At 63.5% G+C, this 16,053-nt stretch overlaps 1 protein-coding gene across 4 annotated transcripts; it reads right to left on the reverse strand.

Moving 5' to 3' along the window:
• Positions 1 to 264: 264 nt before the first annotated feature.
• Positions 265 to 15,570, reverse strand: UBE2I (ubiquitin conjugating enzyme E2 I). Of its 4 annotated transcripts, none has more exons than XM_047838471.1 (7): positions 15,551 to 15,570; positions 10,076 to 10,152; positions 9,804 to 9,887; positions 8,722 to 8,794; positions 4,675 to 4,784; positions 4,457 to 4,536; positions 265 to 2,202 (listed from the first exon to the last, which is right to left on the reverse strand). In XM_047838471.1, exons 2-7 carry the CDS (start codon positions 10,139 to 10,141, stop codon positions 2,139 to 2,141), a joined length of 477 nt encoding a protein of 158 aa, XP_047694427.1. In that variant the 5' UTR covers positions 10,142 to 10,152; positions 15,551 to 15,570; the 3' UTR covers positions 265 to 2,138. The 4 variants fall into 4 exon arrangements, with proteins under 4 accessions (XP_047694427.1, XP_047694429.1, XP_047694428.1 ...); XM_047838473.1 differs by lacking the exon at positions 15,551 to 15,570 and adding an exon at positions 14,989 to 15,145; XM_047838472.1 differs by lacking the exon at positions 15,551 to 15,570 and adding an exon at positions 14,337 to 14,720.
• Positions 15,571 to 16,053: the final 483 nt, after the last annotated feature.

Below are 16,053 nucleotides of genomic sequence, written 5' to 3' on the forward strand. Positions count from 1 at the left end.
CACCTGAGGACTTCGACGCCCTTTCCTGTGGAGGCCCGGCCCGGGGTCCCCAGGAGGGACACCCTCCTCCGGCGCCAAGGGTCAGCACGGGATGTGTTCCCTGCCTTCGCCGCCCTCGCCTGGTCCCAGCGGGGACGACAGAGGGGACCAGCCCCCCCCCCCCCCCCCCCCCCCCGCGCGAACCACCGAGGGTCTGACTCGAGGCCAGCGGTGGGGCGGCCCGCGTGGCACAGGGCAGGAAAGGACACAGCCTGCAGGCAGCACTTGTGGAAATGTTTTAATTAGAGGATTCTCAGATACAGTGGTTAACGTATTGCCCACAATTCCTTACTAAGTATCAGGCGCCTCATGCCGGGAACAGGCTCTTCCCTCATAGCAGAAACAGGACGGGCACAGTCCCTCCTTCCCCCGTTACAAGAGTTACATCTTCGTTAAGCCAAGGACTGTGGCACAAGAGGACATTTCATTAGTCGAAGTCATGACAATTTGCTAGAAACATCGATTACTTCAGAATGCTTTAACTAGAAAATATATTGAATTTCCATATATATTAACCATATACACGTGTGGCTATTACTAAGTGTAGTTGAGTCATTACAAAATAAGACATTCTGGGAGAGGCTTTGCACACACACGACCCGGCTGGGTCCCCCGGGGGGCCCTGCGCATTAGAAAATACATCGCCAACATCAAGCGTCGAGCTCAGCTACACGTCCAGCCGAGCAAGCGAGCAAGGCACTGGGACCGCGGGGCCACACAGGCGCTGTGGACGGGGGCCTCACGCGCCCCCCTCCCCCCAGCCCACTGCCATCCTGCTGCCTGGCGAGTGGAGGTGCCCTTCCTGACCGAGGGCCCTGGCGACCAGCTCCCGCCCCTTCGGAGACCCCTCTGGCCCGGCCGGGTCCCTGCACCGGAGCCACACAGGTGAGCCGGCCGGGAAGGCGAGGTCAGCCGGCGCAGGGCAGGCTCCGGGCCTCCCGTCTACTCCGCACCGTGCTCCCTGGGACCAGGGGGCCAAGGCCCCACCTTGCTGGCACCAGGCCGCGGGGCACTGGGCCTGTCCCCCTCTGCGTCCGCGGCACCTCCCGGCTGGGCCCAAGTGAGCAGGCAGCCAGCTCCGGAAGCTGTGCGGCAGGCTCAGCTTCTGGGGTGCTTTCTGAGAACAGCCCTTCAGGAAAAAGGAAGCGCCCGCGCACAGTGGCCTCAGACCTGCCTCCGGGGCATCCTGACGCCCAGGACCCCCCCCCCCCCCAGGCAGGGCTCCGGCCAGTGCCTGCGCACGGTCCTCCCTGGGGCCCGGAGGACCTCGGACCGGCCGGTGCCAGCTCCGGGAGGCTCCGGACGCCAGTTCCGCCCTGACCAGACCCGCCCTCTGAGGAGCGCAAAGACCCGGGGTCGGGAGACAACCCCCGGGCACACACCTCCTCGTACACAGCGCTCCTCACAGGGCCCGGGCCGAGCGCCGCGCGGGTCCAGGCGCAGCCGAGCACGGCCGCGAGCTGGGCGCCGCCGGCCTGCAGCCGCGTGGGGGGCCGGGCCCCGCGAGGCCGCCTCCTCACGCTCTTAATGACGATAATGCCACGAAAACCTTTATATAAACAGTTTATTTACTCTAAACAGCAACACAGACAAAACGCCATATAGACACAAAGGAAGTGATGCGGGAACGAGACGCCGGCTGACTTTGGATCTGAGGCTCGTAAGCAACACAACCCAGGGTGCGCGGAGACCGAGGCGGGAGGGAGGCCAGCTGAGGCCGGGCGTAGCTCTACACTGTGGGAAGCATGCCTGCATCCGCGAGCAAAGGAAACTAGGAAACTAGCTCCTCGGGGCTCATCGAAGTATAAAAGTTTATAATTTTACAGCAGTTGAAATACTGACATCAATATTAAAATAAAAGCAAGTTTTACATAACAATCAAAAATACAAAAGACTGAAGGAAGAGACCCTGTATGAAAAACCGGGCAATTCAGCGAGTCGAGGACTGTGTACCGGTGGCGGAAATGGAAAGTGGCGCCCGCCCAACCCTCCCCAGGCGACTAGTAATTGTACAGAGCAACGTTAGGTTTGCAAAAATGTTGTAAACAAGTTCTTGCCAGACCAATCCCTTCCTTCTTACGCTGCCACGCGGTCGCCGCTTATGAAGGTGCAAACTTCTTGGCCTGTGCTCGAACCCTCTTCTCATACTCCACTCTGTTTTGGCTGAGAAGGTCAAGAGAGAGACACGTCAGCAGGTGCAGCCCCCGCGGGGGCCCAGGGCCGGGCGGGCTCAGAGGGCGGCTCGCGGTCAGGAAGGCCTGGGGTGGGGTGGGGTGGGGGTGGGGGTGGGGGGGCGCAGCGAAGTTTACGGATCTGACCGGCCACCGGCACCTCTCGGTTTGAAACCATAGCGACGGTTCTGGAGAGAGAACCCAGACTGCCGGGCACCACTCTGCTGGCCAGGCGGACAGGACTTGGTGCCGGTTTCCCCACGGGGCTCCAGGGGACCGCCATGACCTCCAGGGCTGGTCTGGGACCCCCCCCCCCCCCCCACCCAAGGAGCCGAGGCACAGCACGCGTCCAGCGGGGACGCACCTGGGAGTGTGCAGTGCTCTCCGGAAGAGAGGGGTCCCTCCAAGCCGTGCTCTCCGCAAGTGTGCCTCTCAGGGCGCTGCTCTGGGTCACCTGTGGCCCAGGCCCCGGGGTGTGTGGGGGCTCCCAGGGTGGAGGGACAAAGGGCCACGAGAGCCGAGGAGTCGAGGCCACAGGACAAGCCTCTGTCGCTGGGCCACGGCACGTGAACTCCCACCCCAGCCAATAGCCCAGCCTGGCCCCAGGGCCCCCCAGATGGAGGCAGCTGCCTAGGGAGCTCTGGAAGGAGCTAGAAGGCAGTCAAGTCAGCTCTGAAGTGCTCCAGCGCACGCCGCTGGCGGGAGAAATCGTAGAAAAGGAGGGGTGGCGTGACGGGCGGCCAGGAGCCCGGGCCCCGCGGGGACGACCCTCAGCGGCCCCAGGCGAGCGGCCGCCCACCCTGCAGCGCCTGCTGCTGCCCCGGCAGCTACGGACACAGGCGCGGAAAGGCCAGCCTCTCACAAGTGACACCATGGCGCCCGTGGCCACCACCGGCCACCGCAAACATCACCCCTGCAACGAGGCGCAGGCCAGGGCCGGCAGCAAGCTCTTTGAAGGCCACGGAGACCTTGGCTTTGCAGACCATTTGGTCTGTCGTGAGAACTCTGCGTGTACTGTCATGAGTGGCCTCACAGAGGCCTGGGCCAGCGGGCTGCTGCAGACAGAGGTCATGGTGACCTCGCACAGCGCCCGGCCGGGGGCGGAGAGCAGGGGGACGCATCTCATGAGCCACTGGCACACAGCTGCCAAGGGACCACGTGACCTCCAGCTGAGCCACGGCGGGAACACGCCCCTGGGGATGCGGGCCTCGCCCCGCCTGGGCCTAGGGACCTGAGCCATCAACTGCAAGCTCCTGCCCGCAGGCAGACATCGGACGTCTAGCCTGCTGCTCAGGGCGGCCAGAGAACGGTCCTGCCCTCGGCTTTCACCCTCTGCACCCACGGCTTCCAGAAATGTCCCCTGGAAGGAACACGTCCCTGCCTGACCTCTACCCCCTATGCTAGCCCTGCAGGTCCCAGAGCCCCGCTCCAGGCCTAAGCCCCACCTCCCAGACCAGCGGGAAGCTGGCTGGCAGGGCCAGGGGATGCCGGACCCCACAACCCGGAGGCTTCTGCCCTGCTAACAATCCAGCCAGGCTCACAGCACCAGGTTTCAACTTGTCGCCCACCTTAACACACACCTGGCCTTTCTCCCTCGGCACAGGTGGTGGACGCTGGCCCGCGGGACTCACCGGCCACCAGAGTGCCACACAGGGAAGGGCTACTCCCCGATGGCACACACGCAGGCCCAGGAAGGTGTGGGAAACAGGGCCACAGGAGAGCCGTGACGCGAGATCTGGGGCCCGGGGAGCTGCGCTACTGGAAACGCCTCCTTTGGCGCCCGCACCTGGGGGCCCTTTCCTCTGCGCCGGACTGAGATTCACCAAACGCATGGTCTGCCCAGCCACAGCTTCTCAGGGACAAAGTGGCCAACGGAGGCCCGTATCACCTGACCTTCACCTCCTGCCACGCCCCACCCCGCCCAACAATACCGTGGCCACGTCAACCCTCGCTCACCCGTTCTTGCCCACCACGGGCCCTTTGCACCTGCAGCTCCTGCTGCCTACAGGGCCTGTCCTGGTTGCTTCCTGGCCTCAGACGCTTCCCTGGCGGCCTCACTCGGTCTCCCCGTTACAGCTGGTGTCTCACGGCCTTTCGTGAAGGCTGCCCGGAGGGGCAGGAACTGTTCTCCCACCCACAGCCAGCCTGTGGCTCCCCCTTCTTACGGGCTGCCCGGACCAGACTTCCGGGGAAAAGCATGCAGGCCAGCGAGCGGCCACAGCAAGCAGCGCCAAACCGCTACTAACCAGTAAATCGTGTAGGCCTCTGCTTGGGCTGGGTCCTGGATATTTGGTTCATTTAGAAGTTCCTGTATTCCTAACAAGATCTGTGTGAGAGACAAGAGAACACAGGGGTCAGCGGTTTGAAAGGCAAGCTTCTCTGGGACGTCGGCCTCGGCCTCAGATGAAGACCGCAGGCCTCTGGCCCCACAGGAAGGCTGAGGCCAGCACCCTGCACGCCGTACCTGCTTGATCGTGATGGCCGGCCTCCAGTCCTTGTCCTCCTCGAGGATGGACAGGCACACTGTGCCCGAAGGGTACACGTTCGGGTGAAACAGCGGTGGTTCAAATTTGCCTGGACCACAGGGAGGAAGGAAACGTGTTTCTGGCGGCAGCGGTCGTCTGGCAGGATGATGCGATCTCCCTGCACCAGGGCGACCCGCTGCCACCAGGCATTTGGCGAAGGACGGCGGCCGTGAGGTGGCAGTAGGTGGGGGGCGGGGGCAGGCGTGCACCTTTCCCGGACCGGGAGGCGAAGCCATGTGCTCGCCCGGACCCTGCCTCCCGACAGTGGGCGGACGGAGCCAAGTCCTGGGCATCCCCACCCCTCCCGTCCCTCCCCAAGTCAGCACAGCAGGTGAGGACGGTCCTGGGGGGACAGCTGAGGGCAGAAACTCGGCGGCCCTTCCAAACAAGTGACCATTTTCAAAGCACAAAATTCTGCTCCAAAAAGAGAGGCTCTTAGGATCCCACGTTCTCTCTTTTAAATTTTTTTTTTTTCAACGTTTATTTATTTTTTGGGACAGAGAGAGACAGAGCATGAACGGGGGTGGGGCAGAGAGAGAGGGAGACACAGAATCGGAAACAGGCTCCAGGCTCCGAGCCATCAGCCCAGAGCCCGACGCGGGGCTCGAACTCACGGACCGCGAGATCGCGACCCGGCTGAAGTCGGACGCTTAACCGACTGCGCCACCCAGGCGTCCCAAAAGTTCCTTCTTTCTAAAAAATGAACACCCGTAGGAAATCCTACAACAGAGAAGAGCAGGAAAACTGCCTCAAGCTCCCCGGGGACCGTTCACCACAACTGACAGGGTTGTTGTCACCAGAACTGACAGGGCGTTCCTCTCTGCTTATCCGGGCACCGTCCCCTCTTCTCTTCACTTAAAAACGTTAATTACGCCCCGAAAAGTACAATGGGTCTCACGCAGCTTGACGGAACTCCCGAACCACCACCACACCGGGCACCAGCACCCGGAGTCTCCCAGAGACTCCCCGCGGGCCACCAGGGTCCAGCCTGCGCCCTCCCGGCCCTGCGCTCGCGGGTCACGCGCACACGTGTCTACGTGACGCCGCCAGTCCATCCGGCCCCGAGGAGGTGCTGCCCACCGCCAGCTCCCACTGCTTCACGATCCCAGACCCCCGGCAGCCTCATGGAGGTCAGCCGTCCCTGGGGACTCCGGACGGCGAGCACCTTCACTCACTGTGACGCACCGGCCGCTTCTTGGAGAAACTCCCGGCCTCGTCTCCCGCCTGCTAATCCGGTCTGCCTCCTGACCTGTGGGCGTGCTGCACACCTTCTGGCTCGAGCCCCCGCAGGAAGGGCCCTCGGGAACCTGCTCCCGCCCCGAGCACGCCTTTCTGCTCTTTGAATTCAGCTTCTTCCTCAGCACAAGTGCCTGATTTTAATTTCATCTGGGCGGTCGATCTCTTTTCTCACCTAGGAAAGCACAGCCGTGGCGGGCACGGCCTCGCCCAAGCCCCTGTCCCCGACTTCTGCTCACCGCTGGCTTCCTCCAGTCAGAGAAGCCCCTGCCGAGACCCCCTCCGCCGCAGGGCCGGCCGCCGACTTCCTGTGCGGCTCTGCTCTTCCGCATCACGTTGGGAGACGCGCAGTCTCAGGTACTTGCAGGCCCTTCCCTCTGGCTGCTGTAGACTGTCCCCCAATGTTTACCCATTCTTCTTTTTTGGATTTTTTTTAACGTATGAGAGAGTGAGGGCTGCCTGGGTGGCTCAGGTGGGTAAATGTCTGACTTCGGCTCAGGTCACGATCTCATGGTTCGTGGGTTCGAACCCCGCGTCGGGCTCTGTGCCGACAGCTCAGGGCCTGGAGCCTGTTTTGGATTCCGCGTGTCCCCCTCTCTCTGCCCCTCCCCTGCTCGTGCTCCATCTCTCTCTGTCAAAAGTAAACGTTAAAGTTTGACAGAGTGAGCGAGCAGAGGGAGGAGCAGAGAGAGGAGAAGCAGACTCCATGCTGTCGATGCAATCCCAGCAGAAATCAAGAGTCGGAGCTTAACTGACTGGGTCCCCGGGGCGCCCCCGCCCATCTTTGGGTCGGGGACACTTGGCTGCCTCCAGCTTCTGGCCACTACAGATGGGGCTGCCGTGACCAAGCTGGTCCCCACCCGCGGTGAGCGTGCGTGCGCATCTGCTGAACGCTCACTTGAGCAGAGCAGCCGGGTCCTGGAGAGACCCAACTTCAGCTTCCGCAGACTCGGGGGACAGCTCTCCAGGGGAAGCGGTGCAAATCCGCACCTGCGGTGGGGTCTGAGGGCCCCGCCGCTCCGCCCCTCCGCGGGAGAGGACGTCGGCACCTCTTCCCACGCTGCGGGCCCAAGAGGGGACAGCCTCCCGTGTGGCCCGACAGCGCCTACGGTTTCCTTACTGGCGTGCCGACGCCCTTTGCGCTTCAGGGTCAGTGCTGGCGGGTGTCGGGGGGGGGGGGGGGCGCGTGTGCTCCCATCTCTCTCCCTTACTGGCTTCTCCTGGTGAACACGTGGTGCTCAGTGTGACGTAGCCCCGTTAGCGATGTTCTGCCTAAGGGGCCAAAGCACTGTCTGTGCCTCGCTGCTGAAATCTACCAATCTTCTTCTAGAAGCTGCACCATTCCTTCTTTCCACTGGATGTCGAGATTCATCTGGAAGGCTACCTGGGTGGCGGGGGGGGGGGGATTCCTGTCTCCTCCGCAGGGATACTCTGTGGGCCCGGTCCATTTGCCGGACTAGCCTTGTGCCCATGTCATAAACACGTGGCACGTGTGGCCTCTGCCTGGCAGACCTGCGTCCCAGTCACCGTGTCCCCGTAGCAGGTCTGTCCGGTTTACATCTTGCCCATCCTGCTGACGGGTGTGGGTGCCCTTGGACCGACGTGCCTCAGCCCCGGCCTCCCCGACCACCCCCGGCACTCTAAGGGCCGCGGCTACTCTCCGTGCTCCTGACTTCTAGAATCTGTGTGACGATTTCCACAAAAACTTCCACACTTGGATTTGACACCATTGTAAACAGTCGGGGTCAAACACTTCCGTTTGTTGCAATTATGTTGAAAATAGGTTTTTGCAGGTTAATCCCTTATTGCACAACCTTACCAAAAAGATCTAAAAAGAAAGGCGAGACCATCTGCAGCCCGTCTTCCCTTCCCGCTCTTCGGCTGGGATTTTTGTTTTTCCCTTGTCAAGTCCGCTTGGAATTCAGGTATCAAGCTGAACACAAGTGACGAAAGCAGCCGTGACCGGTCTCGTTTCTTAATCAGAGCTACTATTCAACGCAATACCTCCACGCGGCAGAAACCATTCAAACAGCAAAGAACCAGCCAAATGAAAAGTCTCCATCCCAGGGGTCGCCCTGCTAATTATCCACGCTTAAAAGTCTTCCGCTAGACGCCGTTATGATGAAAACGTTCTTCTACCTTTTCGAGTTACTAACCCAAGCGCAGATGTTTCCGTGTGGCCGTTCCCGGTGGCCGCGTGCTGTGCGGGACACTTCTCCACACAACGAGGCACGCCTTCACTCATTTAATTGACCAACCACGGACCGGTTTTGGTGGCTTCCAGTTGCAAGCGGGGAGGAATTTGGTGCTCCTCCCGTCCTGAGTCTCGCGCAAGTGCGCTTTGATGACATAACCGTAGCACGACGTTGGAGACAGCCTCGGCCTTTTCTTCCCACGGCCTTCTCCGGAGACTTACCCATCCAGGCGGCTCGCAGCCAACAAGTTGGATGTGGAGCGTTAACAAACGGGCGCGGTGACAACGGGTCAGGGAAGGAAACCCTCCGAGAGGTGGGGTTCCGGACCGTGGTCCTTGTGACGCCCATCCCTAGCGAGGGCAGACAGTGGTGGCACCTTATCCCCGACACGGACTCAGGGCCAGGAGCCTCCCGGTGGATCACAGCCGGCACCCGATGACGCCCGCCACGTGCACCTGGCTCCAGTCCACGGCCTCCAGGGGTCAGAGCCCCCGGGGCCGCCGCACGGCGAACGGGGGGAAGCAGACGGAGTCGCGAGGGCTTCGCTCTACTTACATTTTGGGGGTGAGGATGGGTAGTCGTCCTTGAAAAGCATCCGCAGTTTAAACAAGCCTCCTTCCCACGGGGTCTGCGGGGAAACGAACGTGCAGTCAGGCGTGCCGCCGGCCTCCGCCGCACGCCCCCAGCACCGCCCCACAAACCGACCGGCTGTCCCCACGACGGGACCGTGGGGGCTGCCACGGGCCCTGAGGGGGCCGGAAAGAGCCATCCCCGGAGAGGAGCGTGGCGGGAGCTAGGCTTCCGGGAAGACAGGCGGGGGCCGGCAGGCCACCCCCTGTGACCCAGGATCGGGGGTCAGGATCTCCACCTGAGCGGCCCCTGTCGCCAGCTCCACCAGCACAGCCCTCCCCAGCCTCCTCCGGGAGGGACAAGGCCACGGCGCACCTGCCTCAGCCTCAGACGATGGGCCGAGAATGGGCTTAGCAAAGGCAGAGGTGCGGGCCCGGCCTTCCACGGAGCCGTGGCAAACGGAGAAAGCAAACCACATCGTCCGAGGACAAAGCCGAGTCCTAATCCTGCCAGCTTAGCATCGGGCGAGGAGGCTGTCAGGAAGCACTAGGGTGAGCTCACGCAAACGCCACGCCACGGGTGGAGGGACGTGGCAGCGATAAGGCGATAAGGCCGGGGCGTAACCAGGTCACCTCAGGGGTCTCCTCTTGGCTTTGGGGTCACCCAGAAAGAGCCGGATGCGGGGCTGCTGGAGACCTTGACTCCCAAATGCTTCCAATACGCTGGCCCTGACTGGACCCCCCGCTACCTGCCCCAGGCTCAAAGACCGCCAGGTCGCGCGTCACTATATCCTGGCTACTTCAGCTGCAGCGGGTTTGAAGGACAAACGGGAAGGCCCTTCCTTCCGTCTGGGCCCTTCTCCAGCGTGTCCCAAGGCTCCTTTTCCCTGAACACGCAGCAGGGTCTGCCCCCGGGCTCGGTGGGGGTGCCACACCCAGCCCCTCCTGCAACACAGCTCCTTCTTTCTGAATTAAAGCTGACTGGTGGGGGAGGGGGGGAATCACCTGTCACCCCAACCCTGTCCCCTCCCCCCCGGAGAAGCAGGTCAGCAGAGTGGTGCCCCTTACCCCTTTCTTCCCGGGAATGGCGCACTCCCAGTTCATGAGGTTCATCGTGCCATCGGGGTTTTTTGTTGGGACAGCCACAAAGCCCTGAGAGAAAACAACCACACAGGCACATCAACGCCCCGGCATCTCATTCCTCCCGCTTGCACAACAGTCCTGAGACTCCCAAGGGCACCGTGCACAGAGTGTGTAAGAGAGCAGGTGTGATGGGGTTCCCGGGTTCCACCGGGGGACCCCCCCCCCGCCGCTACGCACAGAAATAAAGCTTTCCTTACAAACGGGTGGTCCTTTCTCCAGGCTTTCCTCTCCTGGGCCAGTCTGCTGAGGGCGATCCCCGACATGTTCAAAGTCCCTGCAAGAGACCGGGCACAGCACGCGGTTAGGACAGGCAGAGTGCAGGAGCCGTCCGCCCCTCGCCTCGCTCACCCAGCTTGACACAGACCGGACGCCCAGCAAACCGCCCAGCCTGGAGTCTGCCCCGGGCATCACGTCCCCAAGGGGCGACCCCGGCCTCCTCCCGCAAGCGGTTCTCCAGGAAAGAGGGAGCCAGGATGCTCCGGAGACCCAGAACGCCTCCACGTGGGGCCCCTTCCCTGTGAACATCCCACCCCCAGGGGCCACGGCACAGGCCTAGGTATGTGCGGTGCAGGAAGGGTTCACCAGCATTCCCAGCAGACGCCCGCACACCTGTCCTGCCCTCTTGTCACACTGCAGAGGGCCGCAGCGACAGGGTTCCCACCGTCAGTCTCCACAGGAAAGGCAAGGACACGGTGGGGATGTCCAGAGCACTGCCTGAGGACCGGGGTGAGGGGCCAGGGCAGTGGCAGACCACTCCCCTCTGCCAATGCAGAGATTGCGGGGGGGGGGGGGGGCATCAGGCCCCCAGTGTAGAATCAGGGGCTCACAATTTAGATTCAGGTCTGGCCAAGAGAGTAACTCTTATTCTTGAAACCAACCGAGTAGAAAGGTGCCCCAGGTCAGACAGCAAGCCCACCGCGTTGTGCACAAGTCCCTAGACTGCAACTGGCCCACAGCACCCGACCCTCCTCCATCCCCTCTGCTTTCTCACCCCACCGCACCTCCCCATCCACTGGCACTCCACGAACATCAGAGAGATCAGGGCTCTTCTCCCATTTACTTCGGGAAAGTCAGCGGGGGTGGGGGGGTGGCCAGCAGGACCCAGGAACCCCTGGGGAGAAGACACCCGTGCAGGCCCAGAGGTAGGCAGTCTGCCCGCTGGGCCCGCCAGTCTGAGGAGCGCTGCAGGAGTGGGTTACTCAGAGACCCGCTTCTGGGTGTCAGGTCCCCCAGCATCCCCAGACCACAGACCCCCAAGGCCTGGTGCCTTCAGGGTCCCCACTAGTGGCCCAGAGCTCCCCCTACCCCTGCCATCCGCTTGGCTCACGCTCCCTGCGGGGAGAGCTGCCTCTCAGGGTCTCCAGGGTGCTGCTCACCCCGCACAGCCTAAGAGGCCGGAGCCCCAACTTCCCTCTACCCTCAGAGATCACTAACCTTGCTAGAGAATTTGGCCTTAAGTCTGTCTTCAAAGTCCACGGAAACATAAACAAGGCTTTAACGAGACAAAAAGGGAGTCCCCTAGCCTGTCCCGACCCTCAGCCCCTCAGCCTTCCAAGGAGAGCGTCTCCTCTCTGCTCTTGTGGGTGAAAGGACCACACCTCACGTTCCTGAGGACAACAGGGGTGCCCTCCACCGGGTTCAGAACCACCTTCCAGCCACGACAATGCATGACAACGCGTGAAACCAGCCCCGCCTGCCGGCTCAGGCTCACCCACCGCCCCCGGGGCTCAACACAGACTCAGGACGACCAGAAGTGAAGATCCAGAAGGTAACGTGCCTGTTAAGCATGGAGCCTCAACTCGAACCCGGCTCACGTCCCCCTCTGCCTTCCGGGGGACGGCCTCCTCTCGGCTGCTGCCACCACTCACCCGTCGGCTACGCCTGTGCAAACCCCCCCGCCCGGCTCAGGCTGACCCTCACCGGCCTCAGCAACCCAATCCAAATCACACCCTTCACCCCCGCCACCCCGCCGGAGAGCGGGAGCGGTTAGGCCACCAGCTCAGCAGAGGCAGGCCCGGGTGGTGGTGTCACCTGGGTGCGTGTCAGAAACGAACGTCCCCAGGCCCCGTGGCCACGAGTCGGGAACTCTGGGTGAGGCCCAGCACTACAGGTTCAGGAGGCTCTTGGACAACTGTGTTCCCAGGAAAGGGGCAGGAGGGGCCTGGGCATCAGCACCGCAGCCTCTGGGGTCATCCATGGGCCCGGGTCTCAGGAAGCCGGCTGAGTTGTGACAGACACACCACCAGACCAATCAGATGGGGTCCAGTACTAAGAAAGTTTATTTCTGTTATTGTAAGAAAAAGCAAAAGTCAAAAAGGAAAGTCCTCCACTCAGGAAACTGTCAGGATGACGTGACCAACGGGCTGAACCCCGGCCACCACCTCAGGCTGTGGCACTGACCCCAGAACACCTTGTAAATGGGCTCCAACCTTCCCTGACTGCAAAATTAAGTCCAAAATAGACAGCACCATGCTGGGACCCCAACCAGAACTCCTCCCTGTCACCGCTCCGTCCCAGGGCTCCGGCCTGCCCTCTTCCTTCCCCGTCCCTGTGCAGACCTGACTGCCAGGAGCACGATGCTGTGGGGGTTTGGGACCTTGAAGGGCAACACCTGGGGGACCTCCTTCACTGGACAGCACACCTGTCTGGAATATTTGTTTGGGACAGAGGCAGAGGCCCAGGGAAAACGACAAGGCGGGGGCAATGATCCCGAAGACGAGGACCCGGGCTTGCATGAGGTGGACGGAGTACCCTCAGGGAGCCAGGGCGCAGGGGAGCACAGCCCAGTCTGTCTTTAAGGTGCTCTCTGGCCAGAGGCTGGCAGGGACCCTGACACCTGAAAATCTTCACTTCCCCAAGTTTCTCAAACCCTTCACCTCAACTGGCTCTTCTGCACGGAACCTGACCCAGCACCAAGCTGCGTCAGTGGAAATGCCCTTCCCTGCAGAAGCCCTGAGGGCACGGGACACTCTGGACTCTCAATCAAGTGCCCGCGGCCCCATGCCCCCCACCGTCCTCGGAGTGATCACTGTGGCAGCACACACCCCCGCCCCCTGGGCAGACAGCACAAGTAGGCAGGGCGCTTCTGCAGGATTAACCCACACAGAGCTTCGGTGACCGAAGGCATGCGAGGTCCCCAGTGAGTCTGAGCTCAGCCAGGCAACAAAACAGGTCTGTGAAACCACAGGCCAGCGCTCCCCACAGCGAGGAGCCACGGACACCGACAATCCGGGCGCTCCGGAGGGGCTGCAACGGGGCCGGGCCAGGGGGGCGACCCTGAGTGCCGTCTGCTGGCTCACCGCGGGTCACAACCCTGCCACGGGCCACCTCTTCTGCCCTGAAGAGCAGCCAGAGTCACCTAGTCCTAGGGCCTGGCTGCACGTGCTTGTCCCGGTTTGTGGAAGGTAATGAGGGCTGGGCCCACCAAAGTCCCTGCAGCCCCCTCCTCGGGGGTGGCTGGTGGACCCGGACTGGGCAGCAAACTCGGTTTGTGCCATCGGGTCGCAGAACCTCAGGTGCCCACCTGCACTGTCCCAAGCAGAGACCTGGTGCTTCCACTCCCACTGGCCTCCTGCCGCCAGGACAAAGCAGCCAGTTTGTTACATTTTCACCACGGCGCGGATCCATTCATTCAGAGTCCCAGATCCACCCGCCAAGCCAAGAGAGCCATTTCCGCAGCTTTAGGTGTCAGGAGAGCGCCTCAGAGCAGCAGGCAGGAGCCGGGGCAGCACAACCTGGCACTACTAGTCACAGCCTGAGGGACGAGAGGCCAGCCTGCCACCTGCCTCCAGGGCTCCCTCCAGGGCTCCCACTGTGGGCTGCACCGGAATGTGCTCTTCTCAGATCCCGATCTGCTACCGGAGGGCACAGAGCTGAGCACCTCCATCCCCAACTTTCCCAACAAAATGGGGGAAGGCGCTAGGAGCCCACAGGCTGGCCCAGGAGGAAGCAGATTACGGAGGGGAAGCAGTGGACCACCTTTTCCCACCCCCTGGGGGTGGGGTGGGGCAGGAAACTCGGCGCGCACCTGACACGGGTGCCTGCGGAGGCTGCGCTTCCCTGCTCTCTCCCAACACACCTCCCAGGACCCCAGGCTGTTCCCGAAGCAAGGTCCCTAATGCCAGGACTCCCCGGACAAAGGTCCAACAGCAAGAAGAACTCATCCCTAACCTCCCCCGCTACCAAAGACCAGAGCAGAGCGAGACAAATTCAGAATCCATCTTCCCTTTCGGTGAAGTTGACGCTCTACCCAAAAGCCACCTTTTAAGTGTTTCCTTAAGAGCGAGAGACACTTAGGACTACAGACTTCCAAAACAAACAAAAAGACAACTTCACAAACCGAGGAACTGAGTACATTTTCAAACTACACCAGCCGAACCAAGTGGTACCGACTTCGGGGCAGCTGCAGGCCACGATCAGGAGCCCGGCTAACCATCCCCTTCGCCTCCTCCTACTCACGTTAACTACCAGTTCCGACCTCCGTTCGATGGCTACAAAGCAACCGCGTACGAAAACTCTCCCTCGAGCGCAGCGCTAACGTCAGGGAGGGATCCCACCAACTGCAAGCGGAGCTCTTCAGAGGCACAAGAAAACTCAGTCTGTTTTGGTTTCTCGACCCCCGCCAGACGAGCCGGCGATGTTGCAATCCCCCACTTTCAACTCCCTCTGTCGTGCACACTCGCCCCAGCTGCCAGGCGCCACAGGTCTGTGTGCAGACCGTGACCCCGGAAACGAATTTCCCTGGGGCGGAGAAGAGCCCCGGCGGCGGGGCGGCCCAGGCTCGCGTCCCTGTCAACAGCGGCCGCTGCCAGCAGCACCTCGGGGACGCCGCCGAGCACGCGCCAGGGGGCCGTTCTCTCCGCTCCCGAACGGGGCGCGCGGCGGGGGGCCGAGGGGCCGGCCCGACGCGACCCCGGGCCCGGGGCCGAGGCCGCACGCCCGTAGCTCCGAGGAGGACCGGTTCCGGGGAGCGGGGCCTGCCCGGGGCGGGGGCGCGGGGCAGGGCCGGGGGTGAAGAGGCGCCCGCTCGGCCCGGGCCCGACGGCGGCGGAGGCCCCGAGCCCGGCCCCCGCCCGCGCCTCCCGCCGCCCGCCCGCGCCCCCGCGCTCACCTCGGGCGGCCGCGGCCCGGCGAGCGAGGCGGACGAGGAGGAGGAGGAAGCGGCGGCGGCGGCGGCGGCGGCGCTCCCTTTGTCTCGGGACTTCCCTCCCGAGCCCGCTCCGCGCGCAGCCCGAGCGCTCCGAGGACCCCGGCGGGCGGGGCGGGGCGGGGCCTGCGGAGCCTGCCCGCCGCGCGCCTGCCCCACGCGCCCCCGCCGCCGCCCCGCGCCCCGCGTCGCCCGCGCCGCCGCGCGCCGCCCGCCGCCCGCGCCCTGCTGTCGCGCGCTCGCGCCCCGGGCCCTGCCCGGGAGCGGGATCCGGGTGCGGCTTTCCAGTCAGGCGGCGCCGCGGACACCTGCGCCCTTAAAGGAGCCGCGTCCCCGAATGGAGGGAGCGTCTACAAACTCCCCCTCGCGATGCGTGTGTCCACTCGAGGACACGCCGGCGGGCAGCGGGGCCAGGGGGAGGCCGAGATCTCCAAGGGCTCCCCGGATGCCGTGCGGGCAGCTCTCCGGGCACGGGTCCCGGAGGTCTCCTTGGGGCTGGGACCAGGGGCCGGGCGGAAAAGATCACCGAGGCCTAAGGATCCCCTGAAGCGTCGCAGCACGGTGACGGTCCCCCGAGCACGGCGCCCTGTGAAACCCCTTGCAATTGGTCAGTTCCGGGCCCTGGGCGGGGCGTCCGTCGAAGCCGCCCAATGAGTTGACCCGGTACAGGAGGCCGAGTGCCGGCCCGACCGACGGGAGGAGTAGTGCGGATACTCCCTAACCCGGGGACTGGCCCGGGGGTGGGGGGCGGGGCGCCGGGGCTGCCGGCGGGTGGGGGAGGGGCGGGCGGCCCGGAGCGAACGCCGGCCCCTCCCGGTCTCGCCGGGCACCTCCCCGTCGGGCCCGCCTCGCTGCCCAAACCCCAAGCTCACGGTGGGGAGCGGGTGCCTTCCAAGGTCAGCCCGCTCCGCCCGTGGGCGCTTTGGGGTCAGGGAGCCGGAGGTGTCTCGGGTCCCCACCCTGGACAGCGGCCGGTGGAGGGCACCTGGGCCAGGCTGCCCGGCATGGGGTGGGGGGCGCTGGACAGCG

The sequence above is a fragment of the Prionailurus viverrinus genome, chromosome E3 (assembly GCF_022837055.1).
Source record: "Prionailurus viverrinus isolate Anna chromosome E3, UM_Priviv_1.0, whole genome shotgun sequence".
Taxonomy (NCBI): Eukaryota; Metazoa; Chordata; class Mammalia; order Carnivora; family Felidae; genus Prionailurus; species Prionailurus viverrinus.